General features: G+C 36.7%; 1 protein-coding gene across 9 annotated transcripts in view; it reads left to right on the top strand.

Moving 5' to 3' along the window:
* PTBP3 (polypyrimidine tract binding protein 3) overlaps nucleotides 1-17,234 on the top strand; it is a 49,655-nt gene extending 32,421 nt beyond the window's left edge. For all 9 annotated transcript variants that reach the window (XM_054810301.1, XM_054810300.1, XM_054810307.1 and 6 more), the window contains 10 exons: nucleotides 957-1,121; nucleotides 2,435-2,545; nucleotides 6,637-6,811; nucleotides 10,033-10,110; nucleotides 10,777-10,916; nucleotides 13,358-13,391; nucleotides 14,032-14,124; nucleotides 14,656-14,872; nucleotides 15,906-15,983; nucleotides 16,684-17,234. In XM_054810301.1, coding sequence (XP_054666276.1) covers nucleotides 957-1,121; nucleotides 2,435-2,545; nucleotides 6,637-6,811; nucleotides 10,033-10,110; nucleotides 10,777-10,916; nucleotides 13,358-13,391; nucleotides 14,032-14,124; nucleotides 14,656-14,872; nucleotides 15,906-15,983; nucleotides 16,684-16,816 — 1,224 coding nt within the window. In that variant the 3' untranslated portion in view covers nucleotides 16,817-17,234. The remainder of the gene's footprint in view (nucleotides 1-956; nucleotides 1,122-2,434; nucleotides 2,546-6,636; nucleotides 6,812-10,032; nucleotides 10,111-10,776; nucleotides 10,917-13,357; nucleotides 13,392-14,031; nucleotides 14,125-14,655; nucleotides 14,873-15,905; nucleotides 15,984-16,683) is intronic.
* The last annotated feature ends 595 nt before the right edge of the window (nucleotides 17,235-17,829 follow it).

The following is a 17,829-nucleotide window of genomic DNA, read 5'->3' as shown; positions in this document are numbered from 1 at the left end:
TTCTTAGAGTATTTTCAACTCAGTGCATGACACTTGCTTTCTCCTTCTATAAAACCAACATTGTCTAATTTTATTTTATTTTATTTTTTTTTTTTTCCCACTAATGACCTTTTTAAGTTTTACTTGAATTTTAGACACCCTAGCAGAGCAGCTGAACACTACTTTACTGATGTAGTGTCTGGGCTTAGGCCTGAAGGACAGATTATTTTGCAGGGTTACATGTTTCTGAAACTGGGTAACATCTTTACCTTGTGCCATGTTTAGTCCATCTTCCAAGGAAATAGCGTTACTGAGACATGACTTCAAGTCCTAACACTACATTTGGAAAGGAACATCTCTCCATGGTGCTCTCAGAGGTAGTCTGAAGACCTTTTTGAGGAAAGCCTATCAAAAACAAGTGTAGAGACTTCCGAAGTCCCAGTGAGGCAGTCTGAGGAGTGAGATTTAAAGGTGATTTTTGTGATTGATAGGTTGGCTCAGAAAAAAGAGCAGCATATGCACCTTTAAGTTTATCCCCAGCAAAACTTAGTTCCTGAAGAGAATGAAATCCTAATAAAGCAGAGCAAATAGTTTTTGTTACACTGTCTGGTTGTTAGTCTATTACAATATTGTCATCATACTAATTTGCTGGAAAATCTCTAGAATGATAAAAGCTTACTGAATCAAAGCAAAATTGTGTCTACATGGCATTGCAAAGTACTAACACCTTAACTAAAAAAGAAAGTCATAATTCTGCAAAAGTGTGATCTGCCTCCTTTTAAGGGAGGGGGAAGGAAGAGGTATGATTTACCTATTAAGGTAGGATTTGAATTGATAATCAGGTATAGGGAATATGTTTTTTTAAAGTTGCATTTTTAAATGCATTTTACACTCTTTTCTTTGTAAGAGAACTTTTTTTAAGATATGAATAATTTGAATGTGAGTTAATTGTGGTCTCTGCTGTGTCATGATTTCAGAAAGCCCAAGCTGCATTGCAAGCTGTGAATGCTACGCAGTCTGGAAACTTGGCTATTACAAGTGGTCTTGCTCCTGAAGGTGGGATCCTTCCAGGTCAAAGTTCTGTTCTTCGAATCATTGTTGAAAATATTTTCTACCCTGTCACTTTAGAAGTGCTGTATCAGGTAATGAGGATTGCTTAAAAAAAAAAAATGCTACTTAAAATCTGTTCTAATGATGCCATTGTAAATCCAAAGCTTCGATTATATTTTGTAAGTTATAACTGCTTGTCAAGAAACTAACCATTTTTTACCACAATTCACCTTAAAATATTTATTATAAGAAACAGAGTATTCATTGTTATCTTTGCAGAAACAAAATTGACATATACAGTGGGTTTTAGGTTTAAAACCAAACAGAAATACATTGAATTTAATTATCTTATAAAAAGGTCTATTTGGTCTTGTGGATAAACATGGAAAAGCATATGTTCAGAAGCTGTATTTAGGCCTTTCTTAAGGGGAAGTGCTTTGTGAACAGGAAATCAATGGCTAATTTTAAATTTCTGTGAAAAAGGTTTCTGTTCTGTGTTCTACCACAAAATGATGACTGCAGCATTAAAACCTTATTTCTGAGAGATTGAAAAACTGGGCACAAAGGGTTAGGAGAGTATGTTTTGTATCCATGACTCTAGGCCTCATAAGCTGGCAGGAGATGCTTGTCCTTATCTCTGGACTTTCTTTCCATTCCAGGCTAACCTTTCCTCTTCCACTGCGAATTTGGACTTAGTTTTTCTGCACTTGCATGATAGCTATACTTTTCTCCTCATTTTTTGTGGCTTTGCTTTTGTATAGACACCTTCATGTAGTGCACACTCTCATTTTGAGTGTATATATATTTAATTTCAACCTTTTGTAATTTTTCTGCAATGCTTGCATTTGCAATAAATCAAATACCATTCCATTGTAAATTAGAGGGGTAGGTCCCAAACTAGGTCTTTGTCTTGCTTCTTTTCTTCTTTGTCTTCTAGTTTGGACAGCAGGTCTGCATAATTAATTTGTAGGCATATCAACTATTTAAGATGTATTTACAGAATTTGTTTGAAGTACACAATGTAAAGGTGGATACCTTGAAAGGCAGTTTGCAGTTCTCATCTCAACTGACTTGTGAAACTCCATTTCTCAAACCTCAACTTAGATTATCCACAATTTCTCTGCAGACATTGGACAAATGCCTCTTTGGGCTGGCCTTCCCTGCTCTTAGTTGAACAGTCATTGCTAAATCTTTAAGAAAATTTTATCCTTCTTCCCCATCTTTTGTAGCCTCTTTTTATTTATGTATTTTTTTACCTGAAACAAAATTCTGAGATCACTCAAATTCTGTTCAGCTGTCACAAAAGAAATAACTTTCAGAAATTTATATGAAGTATTAAAATGCTAGTTTTTAGTGTGCATGAATTATTCATTGTTTCTGAACGTCCATGTTTTTTCCTTTTCAGATTTTCTCTAAATTTGGATCTGTCTTGAAGATTATCACCTTCACTAGGAACAATCAATTCCAAGCTTTGCTCCAGTATGCTGATCCAATGAGTGCATATTATGCCAAAATGGTAAGTGTAGTGTATACAGCTTGATTTTGTTCTGTTTTGTTTTGTTTTCCCCAGATAAACAGGAAACATCAGGGATAGCTTGATCATTAAATTTATGATTTCTCATCATTCTAACACTCTTGTTGCACATGAATAACTTTGACATCCCTCATTAGTCAAGAGGATAATACTCTATCATCAACTGCAAACATAAATGTATAGCACACACCCCAAGACCTGCATGAGTGTACCAAAACAAAAATCGGAGCTGTCAGTAGTGATGAGTGATGGTAACTGTAGTTGACCAAAAAGTCTTTGCCTTTCCAATGAAATGGAATATTTTCAGTGAGGTCCAATATTAAGAGTAGCATAGTTAAATGCCCACAGATTAGGTGAATGTTACATGTTTTACTTGTTTGAATTTCAGTGAGAAATTTACAGTAATCAATGTTTCCACCTTAAACTTCTCAATTTCAAAACAGCTGTACCCTAATTTTTAATTTACTGATTCTCAGTAATGAAGAAAAGCTCACTCACTTTAGGTACATTTGGTACATGTGGGGGCTTAACATTGGCTGGCTGCCAGACACCCACCAAGCTGCTCTCACTCCCCTTCCTCAGCAGGACAGGAAGAGAAAATAAGGTGGAAAAGCTCATGGGTTGAGATAAGGACAGGGAGATTGCTCACCAATTACCATCACAGGCATAAAAGCCTCAATGTAGGGAAGGTTGATTTAATTTATTGCCAATTAAAAATAGAGTAGGATAGTGAGGAACACGAACAAAACTAAAAGCACCTTCCCCACACCCTTTTTCCTTCTTCCCAGGCTCAACTTCGCTCCCAACTTGTGTCAGTCCATAACACTTTGTATCCGCTGCTCCTTCTTCCTCACACTGTTCCCCTGCTCCAGCATGGGTCCTCCCCACAGGATACAGTCCTTCACAAACTGCTCCAACATGGGTTCTTCCCATGGGCTGCAGGTGGATATCTGCCCCACTGTGGACCTCCATGGGCTGCAGGGGGACAGCCTGCCTCACCATGGTCTTCTCCAGGGCAATCTCAGCTCCGGCACCTGGAGCACCTCCTCCCCCTCCTTCTGCACTGACGTTGGTGTCTGCAGAGTTGTTCCTCTCACATCTTCTCACTCCTCTCTTCCCCAGCATTTGCACGGTGTTTTTTACCCTTTCTTAAACATGTTACCACAGAGGTGCCAACAGTGTTGCTGATTGGCTCCGCTTTGGGCAGCCGTGGATCTGTTTTGGAGCCAACTGGAACTCACTCTATTCAGCATGGGGAAACCCTTGGTCTCTTCCCACAGAGGGGTAGCAGCCCCCAACTACCAAAACCTTCCCACGTAAACATGTGTTGGGTTTGCATGGCAAGGTTTTGCTAGTGGGGGGGGCTACAGGGGTGGCTTCTGCAAAAAGGTGCTAGAAGCTTCCCCTGTGTCTGATAGAGCCAATGCCAGATGGCTCCAAGACGGACCCACCGCTGGCCAAGGCCAAGCCAATTGGCACCTCTGTGATAACATATTTAACAAGGGAAAAAAACATTTAGAGAGAGCTTTTGCAGCTGGAGAGAGGAGTGAGAAGATGTAAGAAACTCTGCAGACACCCAGGTCAGTGCAGAAGGAGGGGGAGGAGGTGCTCCAGGTGCCGGAGCAGAGATCCCCCTGCAGCCCCTGGAGAAGACCATGGTGAAGCAGGCTGTCCTCCTGCAGCCCATGGAGGAAGGATGAGGGGGTGTAGAGATTCCACCTGCAGCCCATGGAGGAAGGATGAGGGGGTGTAGAGATTCCACCTGCAGCCCATGGGGGACCCCATGCTGGAGCAGGGGGAGGCACCTGAAGGAGGCTGTGACCCTGTGGGAAGCCCACACTGGAGCAGGCTCCTGGCAGGCCCTGTGGCCCCGTGGAGAGAGGAGCCCACGCCAGAGCAGGTTTGCTGGCAGGACTTGTGACCCCGTGGGGGACCCACACTGGAGCAGTCTGCTCCTGAAGGTCTGCACCCCGTGGGAGGGACCCACGCTGGAGCAGTTCATGAAGGACTGTAGCCCGTGAGAGGGACTCCATGCTGGAGCAGGGGAATGATGAGAGGAGTCCTCCCCCTGAGGATGAAGAAGCGGCAGAGACAACATGTGATGAACTGACCGTAACCCCCATTCCCCGTCCCCCTGTGCCGCTGAGGGGAGGAGGTTGAAGCCAGGAGTGAAGTTGAGCCCGGGAGGATGGGAGGGGTAGGGGGGAGGTGTTTTAAGATTTGATTTTATTTCTCATTCCTCTACTCTATTTTGCTTAGTAATAAATTAGATGAATTCCCTCTCTCAGTTCAGTCTGTTTTGCTCATGACGATAATTAGTGAGTGATCTCTCCCTGTCCTTATCTCGACCCACAAGCATTTCGTTATGCCTTTTCTCCCCTGTTTAGTGAATGAGGGCAGTGACAGAGCAGCTCTGGTGGGCACCTGGCCCCCAGCCAGGGTCAACCCAGCACAACACAATACATTTTTTTTTTCCTTATAATAGCTAAATATTTGAATTTCTAGAAAATATTGTTAATTTCTTCGGTGGGGGAGTAGTTGATAATTAAATATTAAAAGCTGAGACCTCAAAGACTTCCAGATTTTTGCAGAAGGGACAGCAGTGTTACAAATCATCATGTCATAATACTTGAACTGTGAAGTAAAAAATAAAAACAGAAGATAAAATACTTCACGTACTTGAAAGTAAGCCTGAGACACTTTGTATTTCTTTTTAACCTATGTGGTCACCTCAATATTGTTAAATAAATAAAATCAATTTGAAAGTTCCTACAGAAGTTATATAGAAGAATAGATTCTGCTAAGTATTAAGTGGTATTTACCATTACTTTTTTTCAAAAAATTAGTTAGACTAGAGTGAATGGAAATTTTACCCTACTTTTGTTACTGAAGTTGACTTTATTTTCAGCTTCAAAATTAAAGGCACAGAATATTTATTGCTACTTGCACTTTAGTCCAATAAGTAAATTCACTATGTGTTTTAGGCATTAGGTATATATTGGAAATCAGTACATGTAGATGAGATTACAGCCTGTTTGTTAGCAATAGCATCTTTATTTAAAGAACAGTATTAATAATCAGTGATAGCTTATTAAAGATTTCACAGAAATTATAATTGCAGTTCGGGTTATATTAAATAATTATAACAAACCAGTATCTCTTGAGTGTTTTTTTCCCCTTCATCCATCATGATTCTTGTATGACTGGTACAGGCAGAAAATACTACTTTGGTGATCTTTCTGAGTATAGCTGCTCTTAAAAAGATGGATTTTATAGAATCATTTAGGTTGGAAAAGATCCTTAAGATCATCAAGTCCAACCGTTAACCTGACACTGCCAAGTCCACCACTAAACCGTGTCCCTAAGCACCACATCTATGTGTGTTTTAAACACCTCCAGGGATGGTGACTCAACCACTTCCCTGGGCAGCCTGTTCCAATGCTTGACAACCCTTTCAGTGAAGAAATTTTTACTAATATCCAATCTAAACCTCCCCTGATGCAACTTGAGGCCATTTCCTCTTGTCCTGTTGCTTGTTACTTGGGAGAAGAGACCAACCCCCACCTGGCTACAGCCTCCTTTCAGGTAGTTGTAGAGAGCGATAAGGTCTCCCCTCAGCCCCCTCTTCTCCAGGCTAAACAACCCCAGTTCCCTCAGCTGCTCCTCACAGGACTTGTGCTCTAGACCCATCACCAGTTTATGTGAGGGACAGTTCAATATAATAAAAATCTCCAAAATAGTATTGCTACTAGCATCTGATACTGTGTGTTGAGTGGGAGACAAGTAGGGTTAGAAACACACTTAGAAAGACAAGTCATGCTTAAAGCTATGTTTTGTCCACTGGCACAAGGTGACATAATAGTTACGAATTAGTGAACTACACTAGTACCTACACAGGATGTTTAGGTAATGGTGGTGGCTGTATAATTGTCTACTTGGTGTTTAAAAGCAGCACCCTAAAAACAGAAGATGAATTTCTGTTTGGATACAATTGCAGGGTGAAAATAAAATAAACTTACAGTGTTGGTGCCATACTATGTTTTGTCTCTGAAAATGTAATTATTTTTCTTCAGGGTCTGGATGGCCAAAGTATCTACACTGCATGCTGCACTCTGCGTATTGATTTCTCCAAGTTAAGTAACCTTAAGGTGAAGTACAACAATGACAAAAGTAGAGATTTCACTCGCCTTGACCTTCCTTCTGGTGATGGCCAGCCATCTCTGGAGCCATCCATAGCTAGTCCATTTGGTAAGAAACCTTCACTTTTAATGATAAATACACAGTAATGTTATTATGCTTTTTATGTTGCATTTATGCTCTGGCTGCATAACAAGTTCACAGAAGGGTACATTTTGCGGACATTTCAGTTAGTTAGGTCCAGTAAAGTTTGTACAGAAAGGAGAAAGTCCTACTCAAGATAAATGAATATCTGAAACTATAACATGAGGAATGCTCTTGGGCAAATTCAAAGTGTTGTCAAAATGCTACATTTGTAAAATGCGGTGAAATTATATCATTGGTACAGGTAGTATAATAAATGTTGCATGTCAGAACGGTCAATGGCAGTTACCCAAATTGACACTGGTTGCCTAAAGCTGCTTGCAAGTAGGTGTTTTAAGGGTGTTAGCTTTTGTTGTTGACATTTTAGGATAACTGCCTGCTGTAATAAACAAAACCATAAGAAACTTAGAAATACTACACTTATTTATGTATGTTTTGTAGTCACCTTCTAAAAAATAAAATTTTAGAAATTGTCTTGAATTTTAGAAGTCACTTCCATGGCATAGAGGAGACAGTGTCTGCTTGAAACCACACTGGAAAAGCCTTGGCATAAATAGCTCAGGCATGCTCATTTAATCAACTTTGGTAATAATGCAAATAATCAAACAGATTAATCTGGTGACCTGGTAGAAGTGCTCACAATGCAATTTGAACAATTATAGCTATTTTTCTTTAATGATAACTATCAGCAATAATACACAGCTAAGAACTGTCTCAGCTGTTGAATAAGTATCTACGTACTGTCCAGTTGGTTAGAACAGTAGCAAGGTCTGGGGAAAAATTCCCTTTTTTCCTTTAGTTTTCTGTGATAGCTAGGGTATATACTGGGTTTGGTTCGGGGTTTTTTTGGACAGTTGGCTTTGTTAGCTTAAATTAGTGTAGGAAAGTGAGTTGCACTCACTACTTCCTTGATTGTTTTTGTTGGTCCCCTTAATGGCAGGCATTGGATCCTTGTGTAATGTACAACCGTCTTTATAATTTTTTGAGGATTTGCCATACAGCATCATGGAAATGTGCTGCTATCGATCTGATTAATTATATTTACACAATTTGAAATGTCAGTGAAAGGGGAAAGTACAATTAGAGTAGATTAAGGACAAACTTGCTTGTAGGGCAGAGATACATTGTATGCATCCTTTTGGAGGATAACACATCAATGCTTCTCTGTTCCCTTCCCCCTCACTCTTCCAAGCTTGTCATTGCTAGCAATCTCGTTTTCAGTCTGAATATTTACAGTAATAGTAACAACAGCAGAGTTGCTGGTGTAAAAAAAAGTCTGATGTCTGTATCAAAATCTGTTTGTAGTGCAGTCACAGTGAAGCAGCTGCACAGATATTTTTCATTTTAAAAAAAAAAATAGCTGTACACTGGGAGAAGCATGCATCTAGCTTTTCTGTCAGTGGTAACAACATGTATATGTTGCAATAGGCATGTTCTGATAGTCCTCAGTTGTGTGACATGATGAAAAGATGGTGGGAGTCATGTCAGCACTTACACTTCCTATGTTATTACTAGTGGACGTGGGTTTTTTGGTGGAGAATTATATGATGAAGTGGGTAGCTATCAGAATAATACATCCATTTTTTCTGTAAACTTGAAGTTGTCTTAATAGCAAAACTGAACTGCTCTCAAAACTTGTTTTTTCTCTTTTCTTCTTTTTTTTTGTTTTGGTTTTGTTTGTTTTTGGTGGAAAAGATATTGCACTATAGACAAGCAGATTTTGCAAATGTTTTGCGTTTAAAGAGTTCTCTCACCCAGTGAGCATAAGCAGAGATATACGAATTAGCTTGCTTTGAAAGCTAGCTGCTAGCCATGAAGCAAATAATTTTACACATTAAAAAATTGCAAAAAAAAGAATTCCAGATCTTTCTGCATTAGCTCTGTTTGACAATTTTTACATGCTTGATTTTGGTATCAGTGTGCAACATGCAGGTCTCATTTGGCAGAATAAAAGTGCTTTATCTGTTTCTTCATTAATGTTTCCATTACGATTCTTGGATTGTGAATAAGTGGTTAATACCTATATTGCCAGAACTTGTCAGTATAATGCACCAGTCTGTGTATTTCAAGAACAAAATTACTTGCTTTGGTGTGATAAATGTATTCAGTTGTTTGTATGAAAGACACTTTGTTGCCACAGATAAGAGGATGTGTAATGTGATACAGTATTCATGAATACTTGATCTGTGGTGTCTGTTTCATTTGTTATTTTTGTAATTCATAACAGATACTTCTTCTGGTATTGTATCATCCCTGTCAATAAGCATCTGTTAGTGAATGTAGCTATTTTAGTCAATGATGGAGGTTTGAGTAGTAAGACATATTGTCAGGCTTGCAGGATGTATTTGCTGATTATACATATATACATACATAGCCTATTTAAAAAAATCTAGTGTGCTAAGGTATGAAAGAATCCACAACTCAAGCTTGTGTCTAACTGCCTCTTAGAACACCAGTTTGTGTGCTGCCCTGGGTAGTGTTTAACTCCACATATTAATGTGAAAATCACTGAGCTATCTTCAAGGCTGGGACTCTCCATATGTTGATATTCAAATCTGTTTAATGCCTGTGATTGCCAGGAGAACCATAAAAAACATTGGTTATTTATGAAGTAATGCAAGCTGGGAAAGTACATCTCCTTAAAAAGCAAAATATGTATACTTTACGCATCTCAATAGTTAGTAAAAATCAGAACCTCAGATTCATTGTAGTTGTTTGTATTATTTAGCCCATACTGGGTTTAGAAATATCTAGGAAATAGCTGCATCTAGTCATTGCAAAATGTCTTTGAGTGTTTTTACTTCAAAAAAAATTCTAGAATGCATTTCCATTGTGTGAATAAAAACTGCTGAACATTGCACCACAGGTATCTTAACTTTTATGGATACTAATCTATGCTGGGCTTTCCTATTCAAACTTGTCTAAATTACATTTTGTCCTGACTTCATTTTAGAGAGCAACATTGAGGCTAATCAGAATATTTGCCTTCAAAAGTGGCTGAAAATTGTCCTATAAAACATAGAATCTTGGATTTCAATGAGAGTTTTTAACCCAAACATTTTATAAAAGATGTAAGCATGGACTGAAGTCAGAATAGCAACACTGGAAGGCAATTCTCATTGCTGAAGTCTCTTCTGTTTTCTAGATATTTTAAAATCTGTTTTAATTAATGTGTCTACTCTTTCTAGGCACCCCAAATATCATCTTCCAATCATATGCAGGAGCTCCTGGGTTTGCCCCAGCCATTGGGTTTCCCCAAGGTGCTGGTAAGTTTCTATTTTCTAAAAATGTGGTGTTTGCATTTGGGGCTGATGATCTCTCTGAATACCACCTGTGTTCACAGCAAATTGTTTTCAAATATAGCAGTCAGAACACAATGTTAATTTGAGTCATTCTGATTCTCTTTCTCATATTATTCAGTAAAATTACTTTCTGTAATAAAAAACATATGCTGATGTAGTTTATCATTTAGTAAGTGAAGAAATTAAATGCCATGATAAAGATTACTTGCAAGAGAAGAAACTCTAAGCATCTGTTTTTCTAAGAATCGTAAGACTTTGGTGATACTCAAATCTAAAACAAGGAGTCTCATCTTTCCTGGCTATAAATTGAGAAATAATTAGTCTTCTAGACTTAGCAATCTTTTCCTTTCTAGCACAGGATAAAGTTCTGTGCTAAATTATTTTCTTCTTTCTTGGGCTGCAATTTAAGTCCCCTTTTGTTTGGGTCTGTTGGTGTAGCTGAATATTTCTTCATCTCTGGAGGGGTGGTGCTTCCTGCTTTATTTGACAGATACTAGGAATAACTAAATTCCTTAAAAGCATTTTTTTTAATTGAATATTGATTTTTTTTGCCAAACGTAACCTGCCTTTGTCTTCTAACATGTCTTTTCCACTTCGAGATATGAAGTGATGCTATTGATATCCTTCCAGGTTTTCCAGTTCCATCTGTTTCTGGAGCACTTAGTTCTCATGCAGTCACCACACCTGGAGCATCCGGACAGATGACTATTCCTAATGTTACTAGTGTTTCAGGAAATTCAGTTCTACTAGTCAGCAACCTCAACCCTGAAGTAAGTTTGATGGGTGGAACTGATGAGAGTACCAACTTGTACCAACTGCCAGAACCCTTCTGGCAAATCGACATTAGCTGAAGATATGAGAGAGGAAATGTCTATATTGATAATATAAAAAACAGGACAGCTCTATTTTTGTTTGAGATAGTTTGCAATTTTGATGAGGTTGAAAACCTCCAGTCAAAAGTGAAAAGCTTCCTAACGCAATTTACTTTAGGAAACTTACGTTAGCAGTGTAGCTAGTAATTAGAAAAAAGTCTATGGTCAGACATGAGAAATATTTGAGGAGGTAAACAACATATATGATGACTAAGCGTACTGGTATCTCTGTTAATATGATTCCTCTGTGTGCTACTTTATCATTAGTGATGCCAAAGAATTTTTCATTTGTTATAAAACTTGACAAGCTAGAAAACGAGGAGGGAGGAGAATACGAGATAAAAGCATACCAAATCAAGTACCTTTCAAAACATTGATAGGATCTTTCTAGTTTTGCAACTTTTCCCAAGTTGGAGAGGAAGAACACAGGCACACTTTGCTATTGACATCACTGTACATCCATTTTTAAAAGTTAATAAATACACATGTTCAGTTTTCATAGTCCTACACAATTTTTTTTTCCTATGTTGGTAGTAAAATTGCCAAGGACAACTTGGATAGTTATTTTTATAGTGGATACGACATAGATGGTTCTATAGGCTTACTCCTGTAACTCAAATATTAGACATTGATCTGTGCTTAGTTAAAAGCAAAGTATGTCTCTTAAAAAAACCCATAAAAATCAAGCTTTACCAAGGCCATGACTTAAAACACAATTCTACTTGACCATTGATAAGCAATTCTACTATAGCAATGTAAAATTCTTGTTTGTTTTACACCCTTATTAGATTTACTTAACCGTAAAATGGATAAAATTAGGAGTTGTTGGCAAAATGGAAGTTATCTTCATATTACATTTAAAAACCTATTGACTAGTTCCTTTGATCTTTAAGTAATTTTTGTTCTAACAGCTGAATTCCACAGTAAGCATCAGAAGAAACAGCTGCAGATTAGGACTATAAGACAAGTCATTTTTTCTTTGATTTGTCAATATATCTCAGTTAATTTCTGATGATTGCTGTGGATGTGCTTTCTGCAGCTGATTATTCAAGCTGATTGAGTCTCAAAAGAGTATGTTTTTTAAGAATAAGCCTATGTGAAGCACAGGTCAAAGCTATTTTTAGGATATTGCTGCTTTACTCAATCCTAATCATATTGAAGAAGTTGTCATGTAGAACTTTGTGCTGCAATGCATAATACAGCATAAATGTATCAAATAATGCTCAACTTCTTAAAAGGTAAAAAACAAGAATGTAGAATAACATTAATTGTTGGAAATATAAATTATTGTAAATACGTTTCTTGGCAACTGTGTAACAGTTGTTCTTCAGTAGTGGTTGTCTGAGCCCTGTCACTTCTTTATCTGTGTATAGAAAATCTGGTTGACCTTATTTCAATTTATATTTCTACCATGTTGCAGGGTTTCAGTGTGCCTTTGAACATTCCCTCCTGAGTTTTAAATTAGCTGGGATTGTCTTCCAAAAAAACCCCATTTTTAGTAGAAACATTGCAGTCTCATTTGCTTAAGAAATGTCTTTAAATAAACTCTATGCTGAATTAAAATATTGGGGTTAGAAGGATAAACTCTAGAAGTATTTAAATGTTACATTGATAGTAATCGTTCCTTATCACTCAGTGCTGATGATAAAAGGATATGGGCTTACACTTAGCCTGCAGTATCTTGTTTTTAAATAATTTAGGTATGTTTGGTACACATTTCAAATGTTGTGAGTTGAGAAGGAATAGGGCTAGAGAGTGTGAGTAGTGCTTCTGATACCCAGGTATTTTTAGTACTGATTACTGGCAAAACCTTTGCCTCGGTTGAATAAAATCTGGCTGTAAATGTCATGGTCACAGACATAGGGACAAAACTGAAGACAAAGCAAACACATTTTGAAGCAACTGGTTTTAGTTTTGTAGGTGTTGCCTGCTGTTTAGAAAATACAAACGAGTTCTTGAATGCTCTATTCTATTTCTAGTTTAGCAAATGGCTTTCATTTTTCAGGGAATGAACTGATAGCTTGGAAAAAGTAAGTTCAAATAATTAAGCCACTTAATATATTAATAACTTCTTCAGCATGACAGACTGAGTCTTGAGGGATGAAAATGTGTGAGCTGAAGTGTTAGCTTGTTTAAATATTTTATATGTGCATAGCAAATATATATTAACAAGAACGCTATATGCTGTAGTTATTGCAGGGAATGGCTTTCGGGGAGACAGGTTTATGGATTAGTGTGCAGTATTTCTTCCATTCTTTTTATTTACCTTGCACTTATGGAATAGATTTGTTTATTTGCATGGCTTTAAAAATAATATACTCATTTTATCTTTTAAACAGGCCATCACACCACATGGACTTTTCATCCTGTTTGGTAAGATATGTCAAATATACCTTGAGAAACTACAGGGCTAGCATTCTTTTTATTTATCTGACACATGCTGGATAGTGCAAGCTCCATTGTTCTGTCCTTGTCCAGAAAACGCACAAGAGAATGTACTGGGTTTAGAATGACAATAATTTGAGTCAGTAGTTGTCAGCCACAGGTACCAAAAAGGCAAAATGATTACAGTGTCAAAAGAATTTCAGTGTGTGGTCCGATTTGTTCACTACAAAGAATGGGAAAGGAAAGTAAGACAAAAAACCAAAGATTGCATTAGAGGAAATGGAGTGCAGAATTGGCACGTACTTTAGTCACAGAGGACAATGTTTGTTGGCATAGTAATATTTTAATATGCCTCGTTAAGAGGACTTTAACACTGTTGCGCTATTTAAAAGCTGAACATAAACATGCCTTTTTTTTTTGAGTAAGATCCTGGGTTTTTTTCTCCCATTTCTGAGCCTCAGAAAATAATGCACTAACTTTAAAGCTCTCCTTCATACTAATATTCTAACCGACCTGTTTAATGAGGTGATTATTCTTTGTAACACTAATGTTATTCAAAAGAAACAAACTTGCCCTTGTGCTGTTTGTAGTAATGGTCTGGACAAATTTCCTTTCTGGATTTCCACAGGTGTGTATGGTGATGTGCATCGTGTGAAGATCATGTATAAGAAAAAAGAAAACGCTTTGGTTCAGATGGCAGATGCAACCCAGGCTCAATTAGGTACTGATTTTTAAGGCACAATTATGCATGAGTGTGATATAGGTGAGGAATTTGCCACCTGTCAGTGACAAGCATAAACAAATTAAATCCATAGTTGTGATGCTTTACTACATACAAACTTTTCCTTGTATATGTTGATAATGATCTGTTTGCTTTCATGTAAATAAATTATTTTCCTATTGTGGCTTAAAAAAATAATCCTGTGCATCTCAATCTAGTAAATGTTAGAATTAAAACATCATACAATTTTCCTGTAGTTTATCTTACACTTAGCTATTTAAGAATAATCAACTGCTCTTTATTGAAATGCTGTTTTGTATTTTTGTTGCATTTAGACTGGAGGCTATATGACATCCTTATACGTTGTTTAAATATAATGTTAGGACATAGCCCACCTGGCAGACATGGAAGTTGCAGTTTAAATTTAGAATGTGAAATCTGACACTAAATAGAAGACAATATTAGTATTCAAAGAATCCTTTTTTCTTCCCCTACCTTCATTCCTGTTCAAATTATGTTTCCACTGGTTAGCTATGAGCCACTTGAATGGACAGAAGATTTATGGAAAGGTCCTCCGTGCTACTCTTTCAAAACATCAGGTAGTTCAACTTCCTCGTGAGGGACAAGAGGACCAAGGTCTGACAAAGGACTATAGCAATAGCCCTTTACATCGCTTTAAGAAGCCTGGCTCTAGGAATTTCCAAAATATCTTTCCTCCATCTGCCACCCTGCATCTCTCCAACATCCCGTGAGTATCTACATGTGTGATCATCTTGGAAAGATGATGTGGTTTAGGTTATGTTCTTAAGTTACAAAGTCTGACATAAACTTTAAATTTCCTTGGCCTTTTACAGTTTCCTGAGAATATGCATCATTCTGCTGTGTAATAAATAATAAGCGAATCCTTTAACTGTTATTTTTTTATTGTTAGCAAAGAGGATAACTGATTGAAGACTCTTCTTTATAAACATTTTCTTGAGAATATGCTTATGTTTTTTCACATATTAAGTCACAGTGTGTTATAAATTTTTGCAAAGATTAAAAACATGATTTTTGAAGTAATGTACTGGAGTTACATTACATCAATTTAATCATTGGCTTCATTATTTAAGGCAGATACAGTTTTTAATCATTCTAACACTTTTTAAAGAATAGTTTCTACAGAATTCAGACCTCTTACATAGAGGGGAAGTTGCTTTAAAAAACAAGTATTAAGAAGCATGTTCTTTGAAACAACCTTTTTTCCTATCTAGAAAGTTGTCAACAATGTGTGGAGTGACAGCCAAACACAAGTTTTTACAGGCTTCTTTTGTTCAGCAGCTGTGCAGGGAGGAAAAAGGAAAAACTGGAATTTTGTCCAAATAAGAAAAGATAAGAAAAAAAAGACACTTAGAAAATGGCTTTTTGAGTGAAATACAAAACTTTCAAAATTGAAAATATGTGAAGCACACTAGCAGTAATGACAAGATGAAAGGTATTTCTGAAGATAAGATCTTAAGTGATTTTATGCAATCTGAATTTAACTGGGGGAGGAATGGGGAAGGATAAAAAGCAGTAGAGTGTATCTGAAATATGTTTGTAGCACACTGTGGTGCTAAATCTTGTTGTCAAGGCCAAGATGTTTGGGCTAAATTGTTGACATGGCTTGAATTGTTGGAGATAACTTTTGCTGTTCAAATTTAATTTAGAAGCCAGAACTGAGATTTTGATACTATTACAGAATTCTGTGCTCTTTTACAAGTTGAGGGGGCTTTGTTTTGGTTTTGTTTGTTTTTAAATAGGCCTTCTGTTACTGTTGATGATCTGAAGAAACTTTTTGCAAATACTGGATCTACTGTGAAAGCCTTCAGGTTCTTCCAGTAAGTTCACTTGTAAAAATGCTGAGCAAGCTTTCATCCTGGAAAATGGTTAATTGCTTTTTCTGGAAATTCCATGTGTGTATAACTATAGGCAAAATTCCATGTACGTATATCTATAGGGAAAAGCTGTACAGGTATGACAATTTTTATAATTCTAATCTTAAAATTTTAAATGGAATAATATGTTAGCATAAGAAAATGAAAAATATTCAGCCTTTTGACAAATTCCACATGTGTTCAAAGTAAGATAAAATTTAAGGAAAGTAAATACTCACTTCTTTAAAAAGAAATACAAGCGGTGTATATGTAAAATGTCATGTAAAAGATGACAATGAATCTGCTCTAACATTCATTAGGGTTGCTTGGCAGCTTTATTTTAGCATGATCATACCTGCTAGAATAATCCCATATATATGGACAATACAAGGGTTTCTCAGAGGTCTTCAAGCCTTATTTCAATCCTATTTTTTGAAGTGCAGTGTAATGGAAGAATGGCATGGCTGTAGGCCATTGATCTGCAAAATTTGTATAGTTTTGTTATCTCCCCATTTTAGCAGGTGCATGACTAGGTCTGATTCTTTCACTGGACAAGTGTTCAGTGTGTGTGATGTGGCTGAAAAAATACTTGTGTCACTTTTTTGTGTTGGCTATAGCAATAAAAATTTGGTTATGATTAATAATGATTTTTATTGTACTTCAGGAAAGATTGCAAAATGGCTCTTATCCAGCTGAGCTCTGTGGAAGAAGCAGTTCACGCTCTCATTGAGCTTCACAATTATGACCTTGGAGAAAACCATCACCTCCGAGTTTCCTTCTCAAAATCTACAATCTGACTTTTCTGTGAACTTTCCTATTAAGGCTACATCATACTTTTAGTAAAATCTTCAAGTAGACACTGAAACAGTTGTGACCAGCTCTGTGTCTTAAAAGAAAAAGCTCATTCATATACAAAGAATTCAGTGCTGATGTTTTCTGATTTTTAGCTCGCAGTATGTGATCAAAGTTTATCATTCATCCATAGAAAGATTCTTCTGTAAAATTGCTTTAGCAACACTATTTATCATTAAATTTCCTACTTATATTTTGGGAACATCCTTCTAGCTTTTGTTTGAAATCAACCTTACAAAACATTTCTAAAATGCTTTTACAATATAACAAACAAAAAGTATTTCTAACAAAATGGTAAATCTACTCTACACAGGTTAAACACTAATTTGAATGGGAAATAAAGCTTGGGTTTCTTGAAGAAAAGCAAGCATTGACTGTGACTCTCCTCTAAATAGTATTTATGTTACCAGGGTGTGTGTGTTCATAATTTGGCAAATTTTTACAAATAACTTCTTTTAAAAACAAAAAGTTTGTGCTGTTCATATTGGTTAAATTATTAGAGAAAAGGCAGTGCCTTCTCACTGTGGAGTAAAAAGGTATTTGACAAGTTTCTTCAAGATGTGGTATCAGACATTTAGCTTGACTTAATCATGGAATGGAAGTTCAATATCTCATTTTTACTATGAAGTGATGTTGTGTAATAGTACATTGGAGAAAATAAGACAAGAAAATAGTCCTGAGTTAAAAAAAAATTCTTACATTTCTTTAAAGAATAAAGCGTTTACAATCGCATGGAAAATATTCATGTCTATGATGGTTTGATGAATTTTTAAGAAGTTATTTTTGTTAAGTTCATCTTTGGGGGAAGAAAAATTAAATCTCAAGAGTATTTTGTACCACTGTAATGTCTAATACTTAAATTACTGTTTATTTACTTAATTTCTTATTATGTGCCTTACTATGTGCTTATGATAGAATAACTTGGAATTTTATCTGAAGTATCTTGAAAAATATTTTG

This window comes from Grus americana, chromosome Z (assembly GCF_028858705.1).
Source record: "Grus americana isolate bGruAme1 chromosome Z, bGruAme1.mat, whole genome shotgun sequence".
NCBI lineage: Eukaryota > Metazoa > Chordata > Aves > Gruiformes > Gruidae > Grus > Grus americana.
Note: the sequence above shows the minus strand (reverse complement) of the source record. Positions and strands in the feature narration are given on the sequence as shown.